Source organism: Etheostoma spectabile, chromosome 20 (assembly GCF_008692095.1).
Source record: "Etheostoma spectabile isolate EspeVRDwgs_2016 chromosome 20, UIUC_Espe_1.0, whole genome shotgun sequence".
Taxonomy (NCBI): Eukaryota; Metazoa; Chordata; class Actinopteri; order Perciformes; family Percidae; genus Etheostoma; species Etheostoma spectabile.
Genome location: NC_045752.1, coordinates 7959697 through 7975450, shown reverse-complemented (window position 1 = coordinate 7975450; position 15754 = coordinate 7959697). Strand labels below are relative to the sequence as shown.

The 15754-nt window shown below is 40.1% G+C and overlaps 3 protein-coding genes across 5 annotated transcripts; 1 reads left to right on the top strand and 2 right to left on the bottom strand.

Annotated features, from left to right (window-relative positions):
- Positions 1–245: 245 nt before the first annotated feature.
- Positions 246–7807, top strand: orc3 (origin recognition complex, subunit 3). The gene is made up of 20 exons (XM_032499968.1): positions 246–447; positions 595–646; positions 723–820; positions 1217–1355; positions 1577–1681; positions 1849–2009; positions 2124–2263; positions 3196–3355; positions 4087–4200; positions 4334–4467; positions 4637–4700; positions 4798–4914; positions 5013–5092; positions 5908–6041; positions 6193–6287; positions 6395–6492; positions 6607–6748; positions 6840–6956; positions 7275–7354; positions 7548–7807. Exons 1-20 carry the CDS (start codon positions 424–426, stop codon positions 7651–7653), a joined length of 2160 nt encoding a protein of 719 aa, XP_032355859.1. The 5' UTR covers positions 246–423; the 3' UTR covers positions 7654–7807.
- A 253-nt stretch (positions 7808–8060) lies between these two features.
- Positions 8061–11163, bottom strand: LOC116669890 (akirin-2). Of its 3 annotated transcripts, none has more exons than XM_032499973.1 (6): positions 10916–11163; positions 10413–10586; positions 10046–10189; positions 9776–9925; positions 8781–8852; positions 8061–8662 (listed from the first exon to the last, which is right to left on the bottom strand). In XM_032499973.1, the coding sequence occupies exons 2-6, from the start codon at positions 10582–10584 to the stop codon at positions 8652–8654; spliced, it is 549 nt and encodes a 182-aa protein (XP_032355864.1). In that variant the 5' UTR covers positions 10585–10586; positions 10916–11163; the 3' UTR covers positions 8061–8651. The 3 variants fall into 3 exon arrangements, with proteins under 3 accessions (XP_032355864.1, XP_032355866.1, XP_032355867.1); XM_032499975.1 differs by having other exon boundaries at positions 10413–10621; positions 10916–11096; XM_032499976.1 differs by having other exon boundaries at positions 10413–10611; positions 10916–11096.
- A 764-nt stretch (positions 11164–11927) lies between these two features.
- Positions 11928–15754, bottom strand: LOC116669888 (cannabinoid receptor type 1B). Its single transcript, XM_032499970.1, has 2 exons — positions 15501–15754; positions 11928–14761 (listed from the first exon to the last, which is right to left on the bottom strand). The coding sequence occupies exon 2, from the start codon at positions 14683–14685 to the stop codon at positions 13258–13260; it is 1428 nt and encodes a 475-aa protein (XP_032355861.1). The 5' UTR covers positions 14686–14761; positions 15501–15754; the 3' UTR covers positions 11928–13257.

Here is a 15754-nt window from a genome sequence, read left to right as displayed (position 1 = left end):
GGGCAAACCAGGGATGCTTTAATGGGTCGGGAGTGTTCAAGATCAGCAGTGTTTAAAAATAATCCACCGCCATTAAAACTACGGAGAGGAATAACGCAATTGAACTTAACTAAGTCTAAAATCTTTAAGGTTTTTTTCATATTTAATATGGTAATGAATGTGGTTAATCATGCCCGATCAAACTTAAAACTTCACTAAGCTAATGGATGAACACACGCGCGCTGAACACAGCTTTCTTTAACTGTCTATGGCTGAACACAACCCTTTCCGGAAACGTCACATTGGCGGGAAGTAGTAGCTAGTTTGTCAAATAAATCCAGGGCGGGCCACATTTTTAACCAAAATCTCACTTTTATCCAGACGGCAGTGCAAGTCACTGACTGATCTATCCGAAATAAAACAACCGTTAACGTTTCCTTCAAGATGTCTACTTCATCTGTGTCCAAGGTAACTTAATAGTCTGACGTTATGTTGCTAGCTTCATAAACCTCAAAAAACGAGCTTGGCAGTCGTGACACAACATGGCCATCGTATCTTTGTTTATGTACATAGTTAACTGGCACTGTTTGTAACATATGGACGTTGATATTTCAGGGCTGCTTTGTTTTTAAGCCAAGTGCAAAGAAGAAAAAGACTCTCCGTTTGGGTGAGTTGTGTTAATGTTTATAGGAGAGGATCCTCACTTGATATGTTACACTGACCTTGACGCTATTTCTCCACAGCGGATCATTTCATCCATGGCTGTGAAGGTGCTGAGAACAGTGAAAAACGATTCAAACTTTGTCAGGATCTATGGGACCAAATTAAAACGGACACAGAGGTAACAACAGACAGGCAACATGTTGCTCATCTCACCCAACAGAACTTACAATAAAAGTTGGTTAAAGGTGGTAGTTTGCAACAATTATTTGGTAACGTTACATTTTATACAGTAGAATCATTGCACTGAACATGTGTAACATGTTTTGGAGCTTTGCGAGGCCCATTAGTGGTGTCTCAACAGCTTTTATGATACAAAGCCAAAGCAGTGTCACATAAACAGGAGATTCCACCCCAATTCCACAAGCCCATCTGTGATTATTTTTGAAGAAACCCTCTAAAGGCATGGTAAACAATGGCGTTAAAATAATAGCCTCTAACAGGGTCTCAAACAATTTATAGACTTGAAGTTGGTAAGTAAATAAAGTCTGACGAATGTTTTTTTGCGGCCTGCAAGGTTTTACAGGATGAGCTCAACAGGAACATCTTGGACAGCTTGCTGGACTTCACGAGGAAGTGCTCATCCACTCGCCTACTCAGTGACTGGGCATCACAGATGAGAGCCAGTGAGATTCCCACAGCGGCTCTTGTGCTTGGTATGTTGTTGACGAGGCAGCAACACCTATGACATTTACTGATTGATCATTCAAACAGCCAATGTAGAACATAATGGAAACAAATCATGTTTGATTGCTTTACGTTTACCAGTCCTGTGATATGTGTTATTTTTTCCCAATCCTAATCTAACATGTGCAATAATTATACTGTAACATATACAAGAGTCATACAATTTTTCTTCTTTTGATATCCTCCATAGGTGTGAATGTCCCGGACCATGACATGACCTTCCAGAGTCTGTCTGACCTGCTCCAGCAGTCTGTTACTCCTCACGTGGCCTCCGTACAGGCCAAAGAGTGCGGAGGTAAGGGACTTAGAGGATTGCATTGCCTTTTGATTTTAAAGAATCATTACTCTTTTTTTTTTTTTGTATCTAAGAATAGTAATGGTTGCAGCTTATTAACTATTTTGTCATGTACACCCGTTACAGTTTGTGCTTTTGTATTTTTATTGTTTGCTTCATCATTTCAGCATTAAAGCATTTGATGAAGAGGGTCCTGGAGAGGTTGATGGGCACAGTTGTGACTGTGGATGATGAGGAAGAGGAGGCTGAGCAGAACAGTGCTCAGCTCCACAAGAGCGTGCACTGCTCCCTCAGTTCACTCTGTCATTGGTATAATACAAAAACAAAGGTGGGCCCATAAAGCATTACTACTGTACATGATTTATACGTTTGCAGCTTGTTGCATGAAAAAGAGTTTGATCATCTAAATAGCACTTAAAGCAATTTTCCCCCTGTATTTTAGAAATCCAACACTGGTACTCCTGGAAAGAAACGTAGTTCTGCTGTCAGAGACGATCCGCAGCAGCCTCCCGTTGTAATTATTTTCAAAGATTTAGAGGCTTTCAACCCTAGAGTTCTTCAGGACTTCATACTCATCTGCAGGTAACTAGAAAATCTGACTAAAACAACGTAACTGTTTCCTTGCAGTTTTGTTAATGCATCAGTCTCCTCCTGTTTACGGTATTACAATAAAATGATCATCTTAGATAGATAGATCCTTTATTAATCCTTTACAGGAAATAACAGCCACAGTGGCTTCAGGACAAACACAACACCACACATTTCCTCTAATATCCTCTATACCTAATAAGTAAAAATACAATAAATAAATACTACTACCATAAGTGCATAGTTATTTCTGTGCATTATAAAACTTAATAGCCGCTGGTAAGAAGGACTTCATGTATCTCTCAGACTTACACATTGGTGCAATCAGTAGGCTCGTTCGAGATGAACTGCAGCCTTTCCAGCAGCCTTCATGCTGATTGGGTAGTAACAGAAATACTGTGGTCTTATTCCTATCAGACCCATATATCAGCTTGTACACAGTCTCCAGTTGTTAAGTATGACAGAGTAGCTCTCAAAATGCTCTACATGCAATCTGTTGCTGATTTTAATAAACAATAGACTGTATATGATCCATAATCTGAACAGATTTAATCTCTGACTTCTAAATTTAACTACCAGCCACATAACATATGGTTTGTACAGAACAAGCCTTCAAATCAGACAAATGAAAAGCAATTGCGCTGCCTAAAAACAGAAACAAAAAGTCTGCTTTGTCCCTTAAGTAAACTGCCTCCATAGGCCTCCTCCAGTCCAGCTTACTGTCGAGCTTTTAACAAGTTTGCTTTTACCATACACCCTTCTATCAGTGTTAAACTAGTGTTCTACCAAGTGACCCGCTGAGAAAAAGTTAATTCATCAACTTGTTAAGAATATCCGGTCTTCTATTGATACAGTTTTGATAAGGCTTTGTAAGTTGAAATGTCAAAACTGTATCTCCATGAACCTGTTCTCCATGTTCTCCTCAGCCGTTACATTGAACGTCTTCCCCTGATGTTTATCTTCGGTATCGCCACGTCACCCAGCACCATCCAACACATGCTGCCCCACTCTGTGTCCTCCCTGCTGTGTATTGAGCTCTTTCAGTCCCTCTCCTGTACACAGCACCTGGCCACAGTCATAGACAAGGTAGTTTTTCACTCTTACATACAGTACAGTGCAAAAGAAATACTTTCAGGAGATATGCTGGAGACACTCGCATCACGTTATGAGCTTCCAGAACTGAAAGCCTTTTAATCTCTTAGATCACATTTGCCAAGATTCCATCCAATGTTGTACTATTCAAGTATAAAACTTGTCATATTTGAGGTACTCATACAGGTTTTACACTAGCCTTGAAATCCAGACCAAAATCCGAAAGATTAAGGGTCTGGCATTGAGTAATGGAAGTCGCACATTTTGTGGGGCGGCACCAAGCATGCATTTGAAAATCTCACTGCACACAATTGGATAACACTACAACCAATCTCAACAATACACAGGATGATGTATCCAGAGCCCCATAAGCTTAGCTACCAGCGGAGCTAATGGAGCTGGCCTGCCTACATCAGATACACCGATGTGATTGGTGCAGCTCGACTACAAGGGTATAATTAATGAGCAGCATCACTCGATGCCAGAGTAACTCGCTGAGCAAATTCAAATTGTGCTCTTGCAAGAACTCTGGATTTCCAGGATAGCATTTTACTCTGCATTGTTAAAAAAAAAAAAAAAAAATACTGGGTATTGCACAACAACTAATCATGGGGGATGCTGAAACAATTACTGTACAACTGTTTCAATTGGGTTTTTCTACTATTATGTCGGCTTAAATGAAATCCATTGAAGGTTATTGTAATATGTGTATTTTCTGTTTCCAGTTGATCCTGACAAAGCAGTTCCCTTTTAAACTCAACGGTAAGGTGATGCAGGTGCTGATCAGCATCTTCCTCTACCACGACTTCTCAGTGAGAAAGTTTATCAAGGGCATTCAGGTACAGAGTAGCATGTAAATACTTTGTCCATTACTTATCAATGCATATCCTCTGTTTGTACCCGGTGTGTTTTTTGTCTAGTTCAGAGAGACACACACATGGTAAACAAACTTTATGTTTTGTCTTGGTGCAGCTGGCCCTGCTGGAGCACTTTCACTCGCAGCCCCTCAGTATACTGTGCTGTAAGAAGAAGGAGGCCGTGCTTAATGTGATGCAGCTTGATCACCTCGACTTGGAGAGGATTAGGCACCTGCTGTCGTTCAAGAGGTACACACACACACACACACACATTCACTGACAATTTGGTTTTCACATGTACAATGACTCTTAGTGGACAGACGGCATGAATTTTTATGTGGTTTAATAGCCTGTTGTATGCTTTAAATGGTTTAAAACTGAGCCTTTAAATCAGGTCTAAGTTGTGTGTTTTCCCCAGGTATGTAGAGAAGCAGGAACCTCAGGAACAAGTGGATCTGTTGACGGATGACACTCATTTAAAGGTGCATTCTTTGTTTTATCTCTATATCTGAGGCATTAGTCAACAAGTGTACATACCTGGACAGCATCTAATGCTTCAGTTTGTTTCTGTTTTAATAGGAGGTGTGTCAAAAGCTGATAAAAGACCTTCACAAATATCACAAGAACTATTATCCCATCCTGAGGTGTCTCCACAATCTGACCTCATCCTTACCTCGGTACCCCCTCGGAAAACAGGCAAGAAATAACTGCCTAATAGGTGTAAAAAAAGTGTTGAAGTTTCAGTTTTTTTTCTAACTGGCTTGATGTAACACTGAATTATCCATGTGTTACAGATCAGAGAGCTCCATTTAATATGTCTGGAGAAGAATGTATGGGAGAGTGAGGATTACCAGTCAGCCATGAAGCTTCTGAAGTAAGTCTGGATATTTAAGCTGTACATCAACAAGTATGACTAACAAAAGGAGGACAATTAGTCTTCATTGTAGACTCAAAGCACTTCAATAAAGATTATCCTAAGGTCCTTCAGTTTTAAATGTGTTATCATAACTGTGTCTCATTTGTAGTAGTCTCGCTTTGCCATACCCTCCTCCAAAGCACGCTGGAGGAGGGTCTGGCTACTCCACACTTCTTTAAACCAATCTCAATCGTCTAGCGCGGTGCTAAACACCGGAGAAAAGCTGCGGTGCCGCTGCAAAATAGGCTCCGAAGGAATTAGTTTTGGTAGAACATGTGTACGTTCAAAGGTTTTTCTTAGTCGTGCAACAGAAATCTCTGATTGGACAGATAGTCTAGCTAGCTGTCTGGATTTACCCTGCAGAGATCTGAGAAAAGGTTAACCATTGTCCTCATAAATCGACCAGAGTTTAAAATGCAATCACAAAGGAAGCCCATGGCAACGGATATCCGGCCTAAATGAGTGAAATCCGGCAGATTTTCTGGTGGCAACGGAGCAATCCCGGAAGTGGAACGTCGTGGATATAGACTACATTTGTAGTATTACACAGTACTTCTTCCTTCCTAGTCTAGTCTTTATTTACACGTTACCACTAGATGGCAACATATTAGGATCCTGATGGCTTAAAAGCCATTAATATACAGTAACAAAACAACTTTTGACATTGGCTTTTATTTGTAAACATACCAGCCTTCAGTCCAAAAACACCCCAGTCTGAAGTTAGGCACTCGAGCTGTACCATTCAAATTGTAAATCTTATGCTTTCGCTCCAGAATGCTGGCTAAAGATGAGCTGATCGCTTTGCTACAGAGATGTGCTGATATTCTGAAGCCTGCCAAGTCAAAGAAGATAAAGAGTGCTCTTGTCCAGCTGGAAGACATGCTGACCAAATTTAAGCAGTTGGACAGTAAGTAGTAGCGCCCACGTTGTCATTCCTACATCCTAAATTCCTACTTTCCCTGATTTGGCGTTCACCCTGGAATAGTCTCTGTTCTCAAATGATGATTATTGTAGGTTATGCCTATGCAACATTCCTAAAAAGGTTTTTGTCTAAACAGCAGTAGCGGCTGAACCTCCCCCCACTGTGGAACACAGTATCACCTCTCCTTTAAAGAATCTTCAAAAGAAAACGGATTTGGCCCAGCTGCAGAAGGTTTTTATGGTTTTCTGAAGAATGTTATCGTCACAGGATTTCTGTAAGGGAGATTCTCCACTTTGCTGATGTGTTTGATCCATAAATTGTCTGGTTACATATTCTAGACGCTGCTGGAGATGAACGAGTCTCGGAGATCCAAGAAACTGAGTCCGTTCGAGGTTCTGCGAAATGAAGCCCTTGAGTTCATTGACAGCTTAGTGAAGTGAGGCACATTGCATTCTTGCTCTGCTGAAAGTGGAAAGATTTTATACAAGCATTAAATTACATAAATATGGTAGAAATTCTTCTTTGGCTAACATCTCTCTCTCCCACCTAGGAGTCACCTGTCTCCCCCAGAGTCTCAGATACTGAATGAAGTTTGCTACTACACTTCTTCCGCCACTGTGAGACGCCACCTCAACGCAACACCTCGCACCTCCATTCAGGCTGCACTCAACAGTCCCTTCTATTATCTTCAGGTACATGTCTTATCAAATGTCTATCTTAAAATGAGGAGTAACTGAAAGCAATGAAAAGTACTTGTGCCTTTATCGGAGCCTCTTCTTCCAGAATGACCGCCTAAAGGCTGAGGATGGGACAGTCTCTAACGCTGCACCTGATATCTGCATCGTGTACAAACTCCATCTGGAGTGCGGCAGGCTGATTAACCTTTACGACTGGTTGGAAGTGAGTTTATATACAGACTAAGTTGATGTTTGTCTAATGTTAATCAACCTTTTTTACTAATAATTGAATTCAACTGACTCAACCAACATCTTTTAAGGAAAATACAAAAGATGACAATGTTCTTACAGCGTTCCATTTTAACTTATAATAGCGGCACTTTTGCCCTACAAACTTTGATGATTGTTGATTTGATGGTTTGTTTTTCATTCTGTAAAGGCTTCATTGAGCCTGAGGATCACTGTATCATGTTATTGGTCTGAAAATCGGCCCAGAATGGACTGGATACTGACCTGAATAAATCTGTTTATTTATTTCCAGGCCTATGCCACTGTGGTTTCTGCTGCTGAGGGTAACGATCCAGATTCTCCAGATTTCGGGAAAGTGGATGAGGTCAAACAGTATCCTACTTTATCTATGAACGTGTTTTTCCCGTCATGCTATAACATTTTATTATTCACTTAATGTCATAATTGTTTGCTCTATGGACATGTAACACAAGTTAATTCACACGATATATTACATGAAGTGATTTTACTTTGGCCAGAGTATAATATTCAATTGAGAAATGTTGTTCCTTAGCTTGTTTTCTAGCGCTCGTTTCATCCGAGCCGTGTCGGAGCTCGAATTTCTGGGCTTCATCAAGTCCACCAAGCAGAAGACTGACCATGTGGCTCGACTCACCTGGGGCGGCTGCTGACCGAGCACGAAAACAAACCATGCACACGTCTTTAACACACGACTGTGGCTGCAGTCTCCCTTCATTTAAGCTCTTATTGAAATTGGATTGACATTTTGTTAAGTTTGTATTTTTCCCTCTAATAAAACGTATGGCAGTAATGTCTGATAATCAGTATACCATACACGTTTTATTCTTAGCTGTGCAATAAGCAAAACACATTGTACTTTGCAGAGATAGTATAAACATACTGTATGTTAAACAAAACATTAGTATCTGGAGTGATAAGTTTCTCTAGAAACTTATCTTACTGTGGTTGAACAAATATGTTCCTATACCGCATAAATGTCAGGTATCATTTACTTGGGTCAATATTACAATAGACAAAGATAACTACCATAGAAATGGAATGTCTAACATGCATCAAAACAAGTTGGAAGATTTTATTGTTTATTTCCCAATAAGTACATTGGTTTCAAAGTAATACCGGCAAAACAAAAGTCAAAATAAATAAAACACTGGTAGGGAGAACAAAAAAAATCAAATTAGTCCATTTTTTAAAAAGCAATGAACATGAACTGCAAACATATTCTGTTCTGCTGTGTTTCTTCCACTACCTCTCAGATTGACCAGCAAACCTTACGTAAAACTCTTGCACTGCTTTATCATATTTACATGTAACAAATGAAACAAGTGACAAAGCCTGGAATGCTGGGAATCATTACAAAAGTGAGATAACTGTAGATACACGTACAGCAGGAGGAACATAGGCCACTGGTAGAGATAGGATCCATTCATTTACATAAGGAAGCACCTAGTTGCTTACAACAGAGAGGTAACAACTGACAACAGCTTTGTATATAAACATTTGCCCAAAGACAGAAATATGGCACAGTAAGAAAAGTTTCATTTAAACTAGCTAAACTGAATCTCTTAATGAGGTTTTTCTTCTTTCTTGAGATATCACATGATAGCTTGCAGCAAGAGAAGGCCGTCTTGCAAAAATGTCTGGGCCACACTCAGGAAACATCTGGAGATTAAAAAAAATACAGAAACCAGACGTTTTACTTTAAACTTCAAAAGGCAGAGCCAAAACCAAGATCCAATACTTTTGCCAGTGAGGCAGAAATGTGGAGGAAATAACTCACAGCTTGCAGGTTGCTCCCCAAATCGTCGCATTAACTGATCATGTGTGAACTTCACAAAGGTGTCGTATTGTTCTGAAATGTTACAGGACAGGAAATAAGAATTACTATTGTACAACTCAACGTGGAACTTTTGAGCATTGGTCTTTTATTTTACCATTTCCCCAGAGACTTGTCTTCTAACCGGTTCAGTACAAAATCTTACTAAAATAAATAATAAAAATGTACTGGGTCAGGAATCAATCTATTCTCATATTCAAGTCGGGCTTTGTAATGTAAAATTACAACCAAACATTTGCCTGTCACAGTGTCATTGTTTTGAGGATATGTTTCCTTGGTTAACTTTATACACAGTAGGGCTGTTCAAGTACGATTTTGGCTCCTAATGAGCACAAAAAGAAGAATTGCAAAAAACGATTATTTTGCACATTATGTTTTGCAACTAAACCTATTTTGTCTTGTGTTCTGAATTTAAAAAAATAGATTAAACGGCAAAAGTATGAAGGGAAATTTAACAGGTCAATGTGTTCTCTCTGTTGATTTTGTTTCACTGTTTTTTTTTTAACTTCAATAAATGCAACATCATTCCAAAAGTTAATGAATAATAATCAAGACTATGATTTTTTCCCCCCATAATTGGGCAGTCCTAATACACAGTAAATATGATTTCTTTTTTTACAGCTGGTTGGACAAAACTCCTTTAAGACATGTCTTTGGGTTAGGCAATTATAATTTTATAGATTTAATTTTCAATTTAGTACTGATCATCTTTCACAAAAAAAAAAAAAAAAACTTTAATGGTGCTGCAAAGATAAGTGCATTATTCAATTGACCGGAAATTAACTAACAACAATTTTGCTTATCAACCAGCAGCAGCAAACATTTACTGGATCTTGCTTATCAATTGTAATGATTTGAAATTGGATGCCTTTAGGTTTTGGACTGTTGGTTGCTTTGTGATGTTCTGAGTCATAACAACTCACTCAATGTGTACCAACCTGCCAGTTTTGAAGTCATGGTCTCCTCATACTCCTCCCGCACCTTCTCTTCTCTTTCTTTCAGCAGGCGTTCACAGATCATTCCAACTTGTCTGAGGGTGAATAATGGCTGTTCTTTTCTAGTAGGAGAAACACTTCCAGAGGACGTTCCTGTACAAATCAAACAAAGACCTAAGAATCATGGCATGCGTGGTATTTCTGGTTGCCTGAGTACATGACACAGTAATTCCTGCGCAGTCTATCCTATAGGCAGTGTGTAACTTAACCAACCTGGCATGCTGGAACCATTCATAGTAGACGACTGGGATGGGGACCCTGGGGAATAGCCGCACTCTGACTGATGGTAGCCTCCATCTAGATGCTTCCTCTTTTGAATGCGTTTGTACTCCTGCTTGATGCTGTTGAGGATTTGTTCTAGTGGGACAAAAGAAAGTAATAAAGACAGTTGGGGGGCTACAAACAGCTGTCGTACTAGGAGTCAACAACTAAACCTTAACATTAATAAGCACATTTGTCGTCTGTTTTATTTATTTTTTTTAGAATGAGACTTAACGTGTTGCTAATGCATCTAAAGCCCCTGGCTAGCCATCAAGCAGGCCAACCTTGCCAACATTAACGTTAGTAACATTGATATTACCTGCTCTAAGCCTTGACGACGATTCCCCAAATGGCGAGGGCTCCATGCTAAGGTACTTCCTAGGGGATGAGGACGATGGGGACACGGGGATACATCTTTTTCTTTTAGGGGACGCAGGACTCATCAGCGGATCGAAATCCATGGTCCTCTTCAGGGTGGCTCCACACGCCATGACTTCAGTTTGTTTAAGGGTGAGGGGGTGCAAAATACCGAAACACAACAATAATGAAGCAATAGCATGATTTCAGTTAACTGCTAACCATGGCTATTCTTTGAAACAATTAGCTCATTACAGTGTCAATAGTTCGGCTAAATAAGTTTCCATCGCTGAAGAATACATGCTATACATACTGCGCAGCTGAGGCTTTAAATATTTGCTAACAAGCTAACGCTAGCTTTGCTTGCTAGCCAATAATCAAAAGAAAACAAAGCTAACGTTAGCTTTGGCTACCATTGGTAGAACAGTGCGCTCTGGTATACATTTGAATTAAACTGTCTCTTACCTTTACGGGGGGAAGTTGGTATGTTCAACCGCGATTAACAACTCGTGTTGTTCTAAAAGTTGCTTCCCAAAAGTTGAGGTGACGATCCGCCGGCTGCGGGCCAACTGTCTGGGGAGCTAGCTAACGCTAACTTAGCTGCTTGTTTTTGATACAGGGCTGTCGGCTTCTCCGGTCCCTGACGTCACGTGCGAAATGCACTGCAAAGAACTCTGGGACATGTAGTAAAACAAAACAGTGTAAAAGATGAGGAATGAAAGGTTTATGTCGTCCTAATTATAGCCTACATTTACCAAAATTCAATTTTTGAATTTAATTTGGTTACATTATAGACGCATTATTCTATTGGATAAACTACAACTAGATAAATCTGTGTGATCAGTATCAACCCATAGGGAACAATAAAGACAATGGATTTTTTTTGGGATTAGTTTATGTCTCTATAATTTCCACAGGAGGGCAGTGTTATACAAAACACAGACCCTAACATTTGACTTAGCTTTATAATACAGTGGATAAAATCTATATTCTGGACACAAAACTATGTTTATTTCTTAGTAGCTTTTCAGTTTAGTTTTTGATTTTTTTGTCGTGAATAATTTTTTTTATCTCTTAAGGCCCAAAAGTCCTCATGTTAAACAATTTCAAAATTGGAACTGCTTATTATTTATGTCCACATTGATTGTGAAGAGGGATCACAAATTGGGGGTCACAGGTAATTGCCATTAATTGTACTTTTACCTGCACCATATATTTTGCCTACTGTATTGCTGTACATGTTCATAATGTATATATCTTAGCATTTTCATACCCTTTACTGTGTATTCTTGAAATTGCCACTATACTTTTGTACAATACCCTGCACCTTACTAATTCTTGCACCACTGGTTGCATACTAAACCACACTTCGATGTGGTCTGTGCAATGACAATACATGTGAATCTAATCTAGTCAAACAATCCAACAGCCCACAGCAATAAACATACAGTCACACTATTAGCCACAGGTGCAGATGTGAGGGTTTGCTGAGAATTTATTGTTTTATAGAGAAAAAAAGACACCAGATATGTTGACAAAAGTATGATGAAAATAGACACATTTCATAGATTTATTGAATACACTTCCTTGCTTATACACAATGTTATGAGACACAATGGCACAATGGATGCTTCACAGAAATACCAAAGCTGTGTAGCTTCTCACAAAATTCTGTAACTGTTTTCTAAGCACATGTGAAATAAGCAGCAATGTAACATTCCCAAATCATTACAGACTAAAGTTCCAAAAGCTTTTCATATTCAAAGTTGCCTCATCATTTTGTTTAACAAAGTACAAGTTTAAAAAACAATAAATTTAGTAAATAACATAAAAATGACAAATCTTACAATATCATGGTCTTACAAAATCATCAATAGCTGATTTCAAATCACTAATGGGATGCTGATTTTACTTACAAGCAGTGAGCTGTCATTGGAAACTGACATTTTACATGAAGGGAGACACATTTTCACCTTGCATTACTGCCACAATATTGCTATAATGTGAAAAAGAACTTAAAGCTGACATCTGTAACTTTAACTGTTGTTGCAGAAAAAACTGGTACGACTATATAGTTTACTGAATGAAATAAGATTAAATTGGCATTGTCAATCAGATTGTGCAATTTACCAACCTATTTCTCCGAAACAAAGTAAAGAGATAATGCACAGTAGAGTCTCGTCACACTGCACCTAGTCTGTATCAACGACGCTTCATTTATGGGATTGTTCCGGTGCCACAGGAGGTTTTGCTCCCTTATTTTCTGCCGTATGTCCCTTACCTTCCAGTTTCTTTGTGTTGGCATTCTAAACTGGTCGATTCAGGAACATCCTCCAAGCTAGAACTCATGAAATTATATTATCTTTTTTTAATAAAATTCTTATCATGCACTCAACAGCCATTTTAGTTCCAGAGCTTGCCTCCCTACATGCACATGTTCCACCAAAACAAGTTCCTTCCCAAGGCTATTTTGCAGAGACACCACACCGTACCTATTTGGTTTAGAGAAATGCCAATAAACCAGAGCACATTTTTCTCCCATCCCATAATGCTGTGTGTGGACTTGGCAGACCTTCCTCCTCAGTGCTGTGGAGGATGGTCTGCGAGACTATACTCTACCTTACAGCTGGGTATAATAATATATAAATATTACAGATTTCAGCTTAAAAGCAACAAAATCTCTTCAGTTCTGTTTCTAAGTCTTTTTTTTTTTTTGGCACATTTCACATTAACAGAAACCTGCAGTGCACTAGTGGGCTATTCTACAATAACTTCACAGTTATACCAGAGCAGGGCAGCTTTTTTTCTTAGACTGGCTCTGCAGTAGAAGTCTCAGTCACTCCAGAAACAGTAACCTGGGCTACTTTTACTTGAGTCTTTCCACAACCGGCGCCATCTTTCCCCGCCCCACCTGCTGTGCCTCTCACACTCCTGCTGTTCCAGTCACTCTCTGCGCTGTTGTCCAGACGCTGCGTCGTTCCCCGGCACATATGGCAGATGTTGAGGAAGGCCCTGCGCAGGTCCTTGCTCCTCATGGCGTAGATCACAGGGTTCACGGTGGAGTTGAGCAGGGTGAGCATGCTGCAAAAAGCAAACACAGTCTTGATGAAGTCATTCACCTTCCCAAAGAGGTCGTAAACCATGATAGCTAGAAGTGGGCCCCAGCAGATGATAAGGGCCACCAGGATCAGAACCAGGGTTTTAGCTAGACGGAGGTCCATCCGGGCCTGCTCGGGCCTCACTGTCTGCACTTTGGTTCCCTCTGCAGTGTAGACAATCACACTCCTCTGGGAGCTGCGGCTCAGCATGCGGACAGCATGGTGGTGTGACTTCCAGAGGATGAACATGTAGGCGTAGATGATGAACAAGACCAAGATAGTTGTCATCCCGATCCAGAACATCAAGTACTTCTGGTCGATTAGAGGGAAAATGTCCGAGCAGACTGAGTTGAGACGCTTGCAGTTCCACCCCAGCAGCGGCAGCAGTGAGAAAACGATAGAGATGGTCCACATCACACTGAAGGCAATAACTGCTTTAGTCTTTGTGACGATGCGTTTGTACGACATGGGCCTGTGGATGGAGATGTAGCGGTCAATCGCAGTGAGAAACAGACTGCCAACAGAGGCGGTGAAGGAGGCAGTGACCCCGGCCAGCTTGAAAAGGAAAATATTAGGGCTGTCCTTCCTGTGGAGGACGTGGAAATCCAGGAAGCTGTAGACAAAAATGATGCTGCCTATTAGATCAGCCACAGCCAGGCTTCCTATGAAGTGATAGGAAGGCCGAGATCGAAGTGTCTGGGAGTGTAGGATCACACACAGCACCATGAGGTTTTCCAGCACTGTAAATGTACCCAGGGTGAGTGCCAGGATGACGACTGCAAGCTGTTGACCGGGTGTCAGTATCATAAAACACTCCATGTTGTCCACAAAGTCCTCCCCACACTGTGCCACCCCTCCACTGAGAGAGGTGCCATTGCTCAGCAGAAAGTCTGTTACATTTGTGGGGAAAATGGGAGAGAGGCCACTGTAAATGACCTCCTTATTTCCAGGGACGAGTCCGGGAAAGGAGTTACTAATCGAGGCAGAGTGAGGCTTCTCAAAGTGGAATCGGTTCTTGATTAGACCAGAGTCAATGGAGGCGTCGTCGTAGATCGCGTCGTTTGAGCCAAGATACTGGACACCTGTTGTTAATGTACTCATTGTGGTGCCTGCTACCCTTTGCAAAGCCGACTTCATGGCTGGTTTGTGGCTGTAGAGATGCTCAGTAGAGAGGGATGTGGTCTGACAGCATTACATCCATGCAGAAGGAAATCTATGAAGAGAAAAACAATTGTTCCCCCCATAAAGAATACAATAATTAACTCATTACTAAATTCATCTTATAAAATTCAATTCTGCAATTGTTTGAAAACACAAAGTAACATTAATAATGAATATACTGTAGCAAAAAAATGCTTTTGTTGTTGGGAGATATGTGGGGAATCTGTGTATCAGCCAGCTGACTCCAGAGCAGATGCATCCCAGACAATAGTGGGAAACTGAACAGTTGATGACAAACCTAGGCAACCTCAAGGGAAATCATTGCCTTAAGTATGTAGGACAGACAGGCTTTCTTATTAATTAAAGCAGGTCAGCATTAAGCTGTTTTTTTTTCTCACTAATCATTGGATTAATTAGGCATCAAGGGAGAAAAAAGAAAGAGTGCACATATCTGTCCAATTATCCATTTACATTTTGATGTAAGTAATGATGATATTAATTACTAACTGTTACATTTGCATGAAGGTTTTGGAAAAATACATTGTCTGAAGAGCAGACACAGTGTTGGCTAACATTACGTGACCCGTTGTGAATGCAATAGGTACATTAAAATAAAGTCTTAATTGATGCTACAAAATACAGTTTGGATCCAATAATATGTATTGAGCAATAACAACGACGTAAGCACGACTAAATAAATTAGAATAACACAGAAATAAAAAAAGAAATCACAATATAAACATCAATCAAAGCAAAAATAAATAAATGATTTAAAAAAATGAAAAACGTACCTTGATTTTCTGTTCAAAAACATCTTGGCCGTGATGCAAAAAATAAAATAAAAATTGTCACTAAACTGGAAGTAAACTAGTGTGTTGTCTTCACTCTCTTCACCAACAGTTGCAGCTACTCCACAAAGAACTGGAAGCCAATGGGAAATTACAATTGTTGTTGGTTTGACGATTTGCCGGTGCTGACTCCCTGAACACTGTCAATATCAAATACGGTCAAGACGGGCAGAGGAGAGAGAGAGAGAGAGTGTGTG

Excerpts from the sequence above, each read along its gene's own strand:
- orc3 (XM_032499968.1), top strand. The coding sequence starts at position 424 with ATGTCTACTTCATCTGTGTCCAAG. Across the intron at positions 1,356-1,576 it reads CACAGCGGCTCTTGTGCTTG|GTGTGAATGTCCCGGACCAT; the intron begins GTATGTTGTTGA and ends TATCCTCCATAG. Across the intron at positions 4,701-4,797 it reads CGGATGACACTCATTTAAAG|GAGGTGTGTCAAAAGCTGAT; the intron begins GTGCATTCTTTG and ends CTGTTTTAATAG.
- LOC116669888 (XM_032499970.1), bottom strand. The coding sequence starts at position 14,685 with ATGAAGTCGGCTTTGCAAAGGGTAGCAGGCACCACAATGAGTACATTA.
- LOC116669890 (XM_032499973.1), bottom strand. The coding sequence starts at position 10,584 with ATGGCGTGTGGAGCCACCCTGAAGAGGACCATGGATTTCGATCCGCTG. Across the intron at positions 10,190-10,412 it reads GTCGTCAAGGCTTAGAGCAG|AACAAATCCTCAACAGCATC; the intron begins GTAATATCAATG and ends TTGTCCCACTAG. Across the intron at positions 8,853-9,775 it reads CATGACTTCAAAACTGGCAG|AACAATACGACACCTTTGTG; the intron begins GTTGGTACACAT and ends GTAACATTTCAG.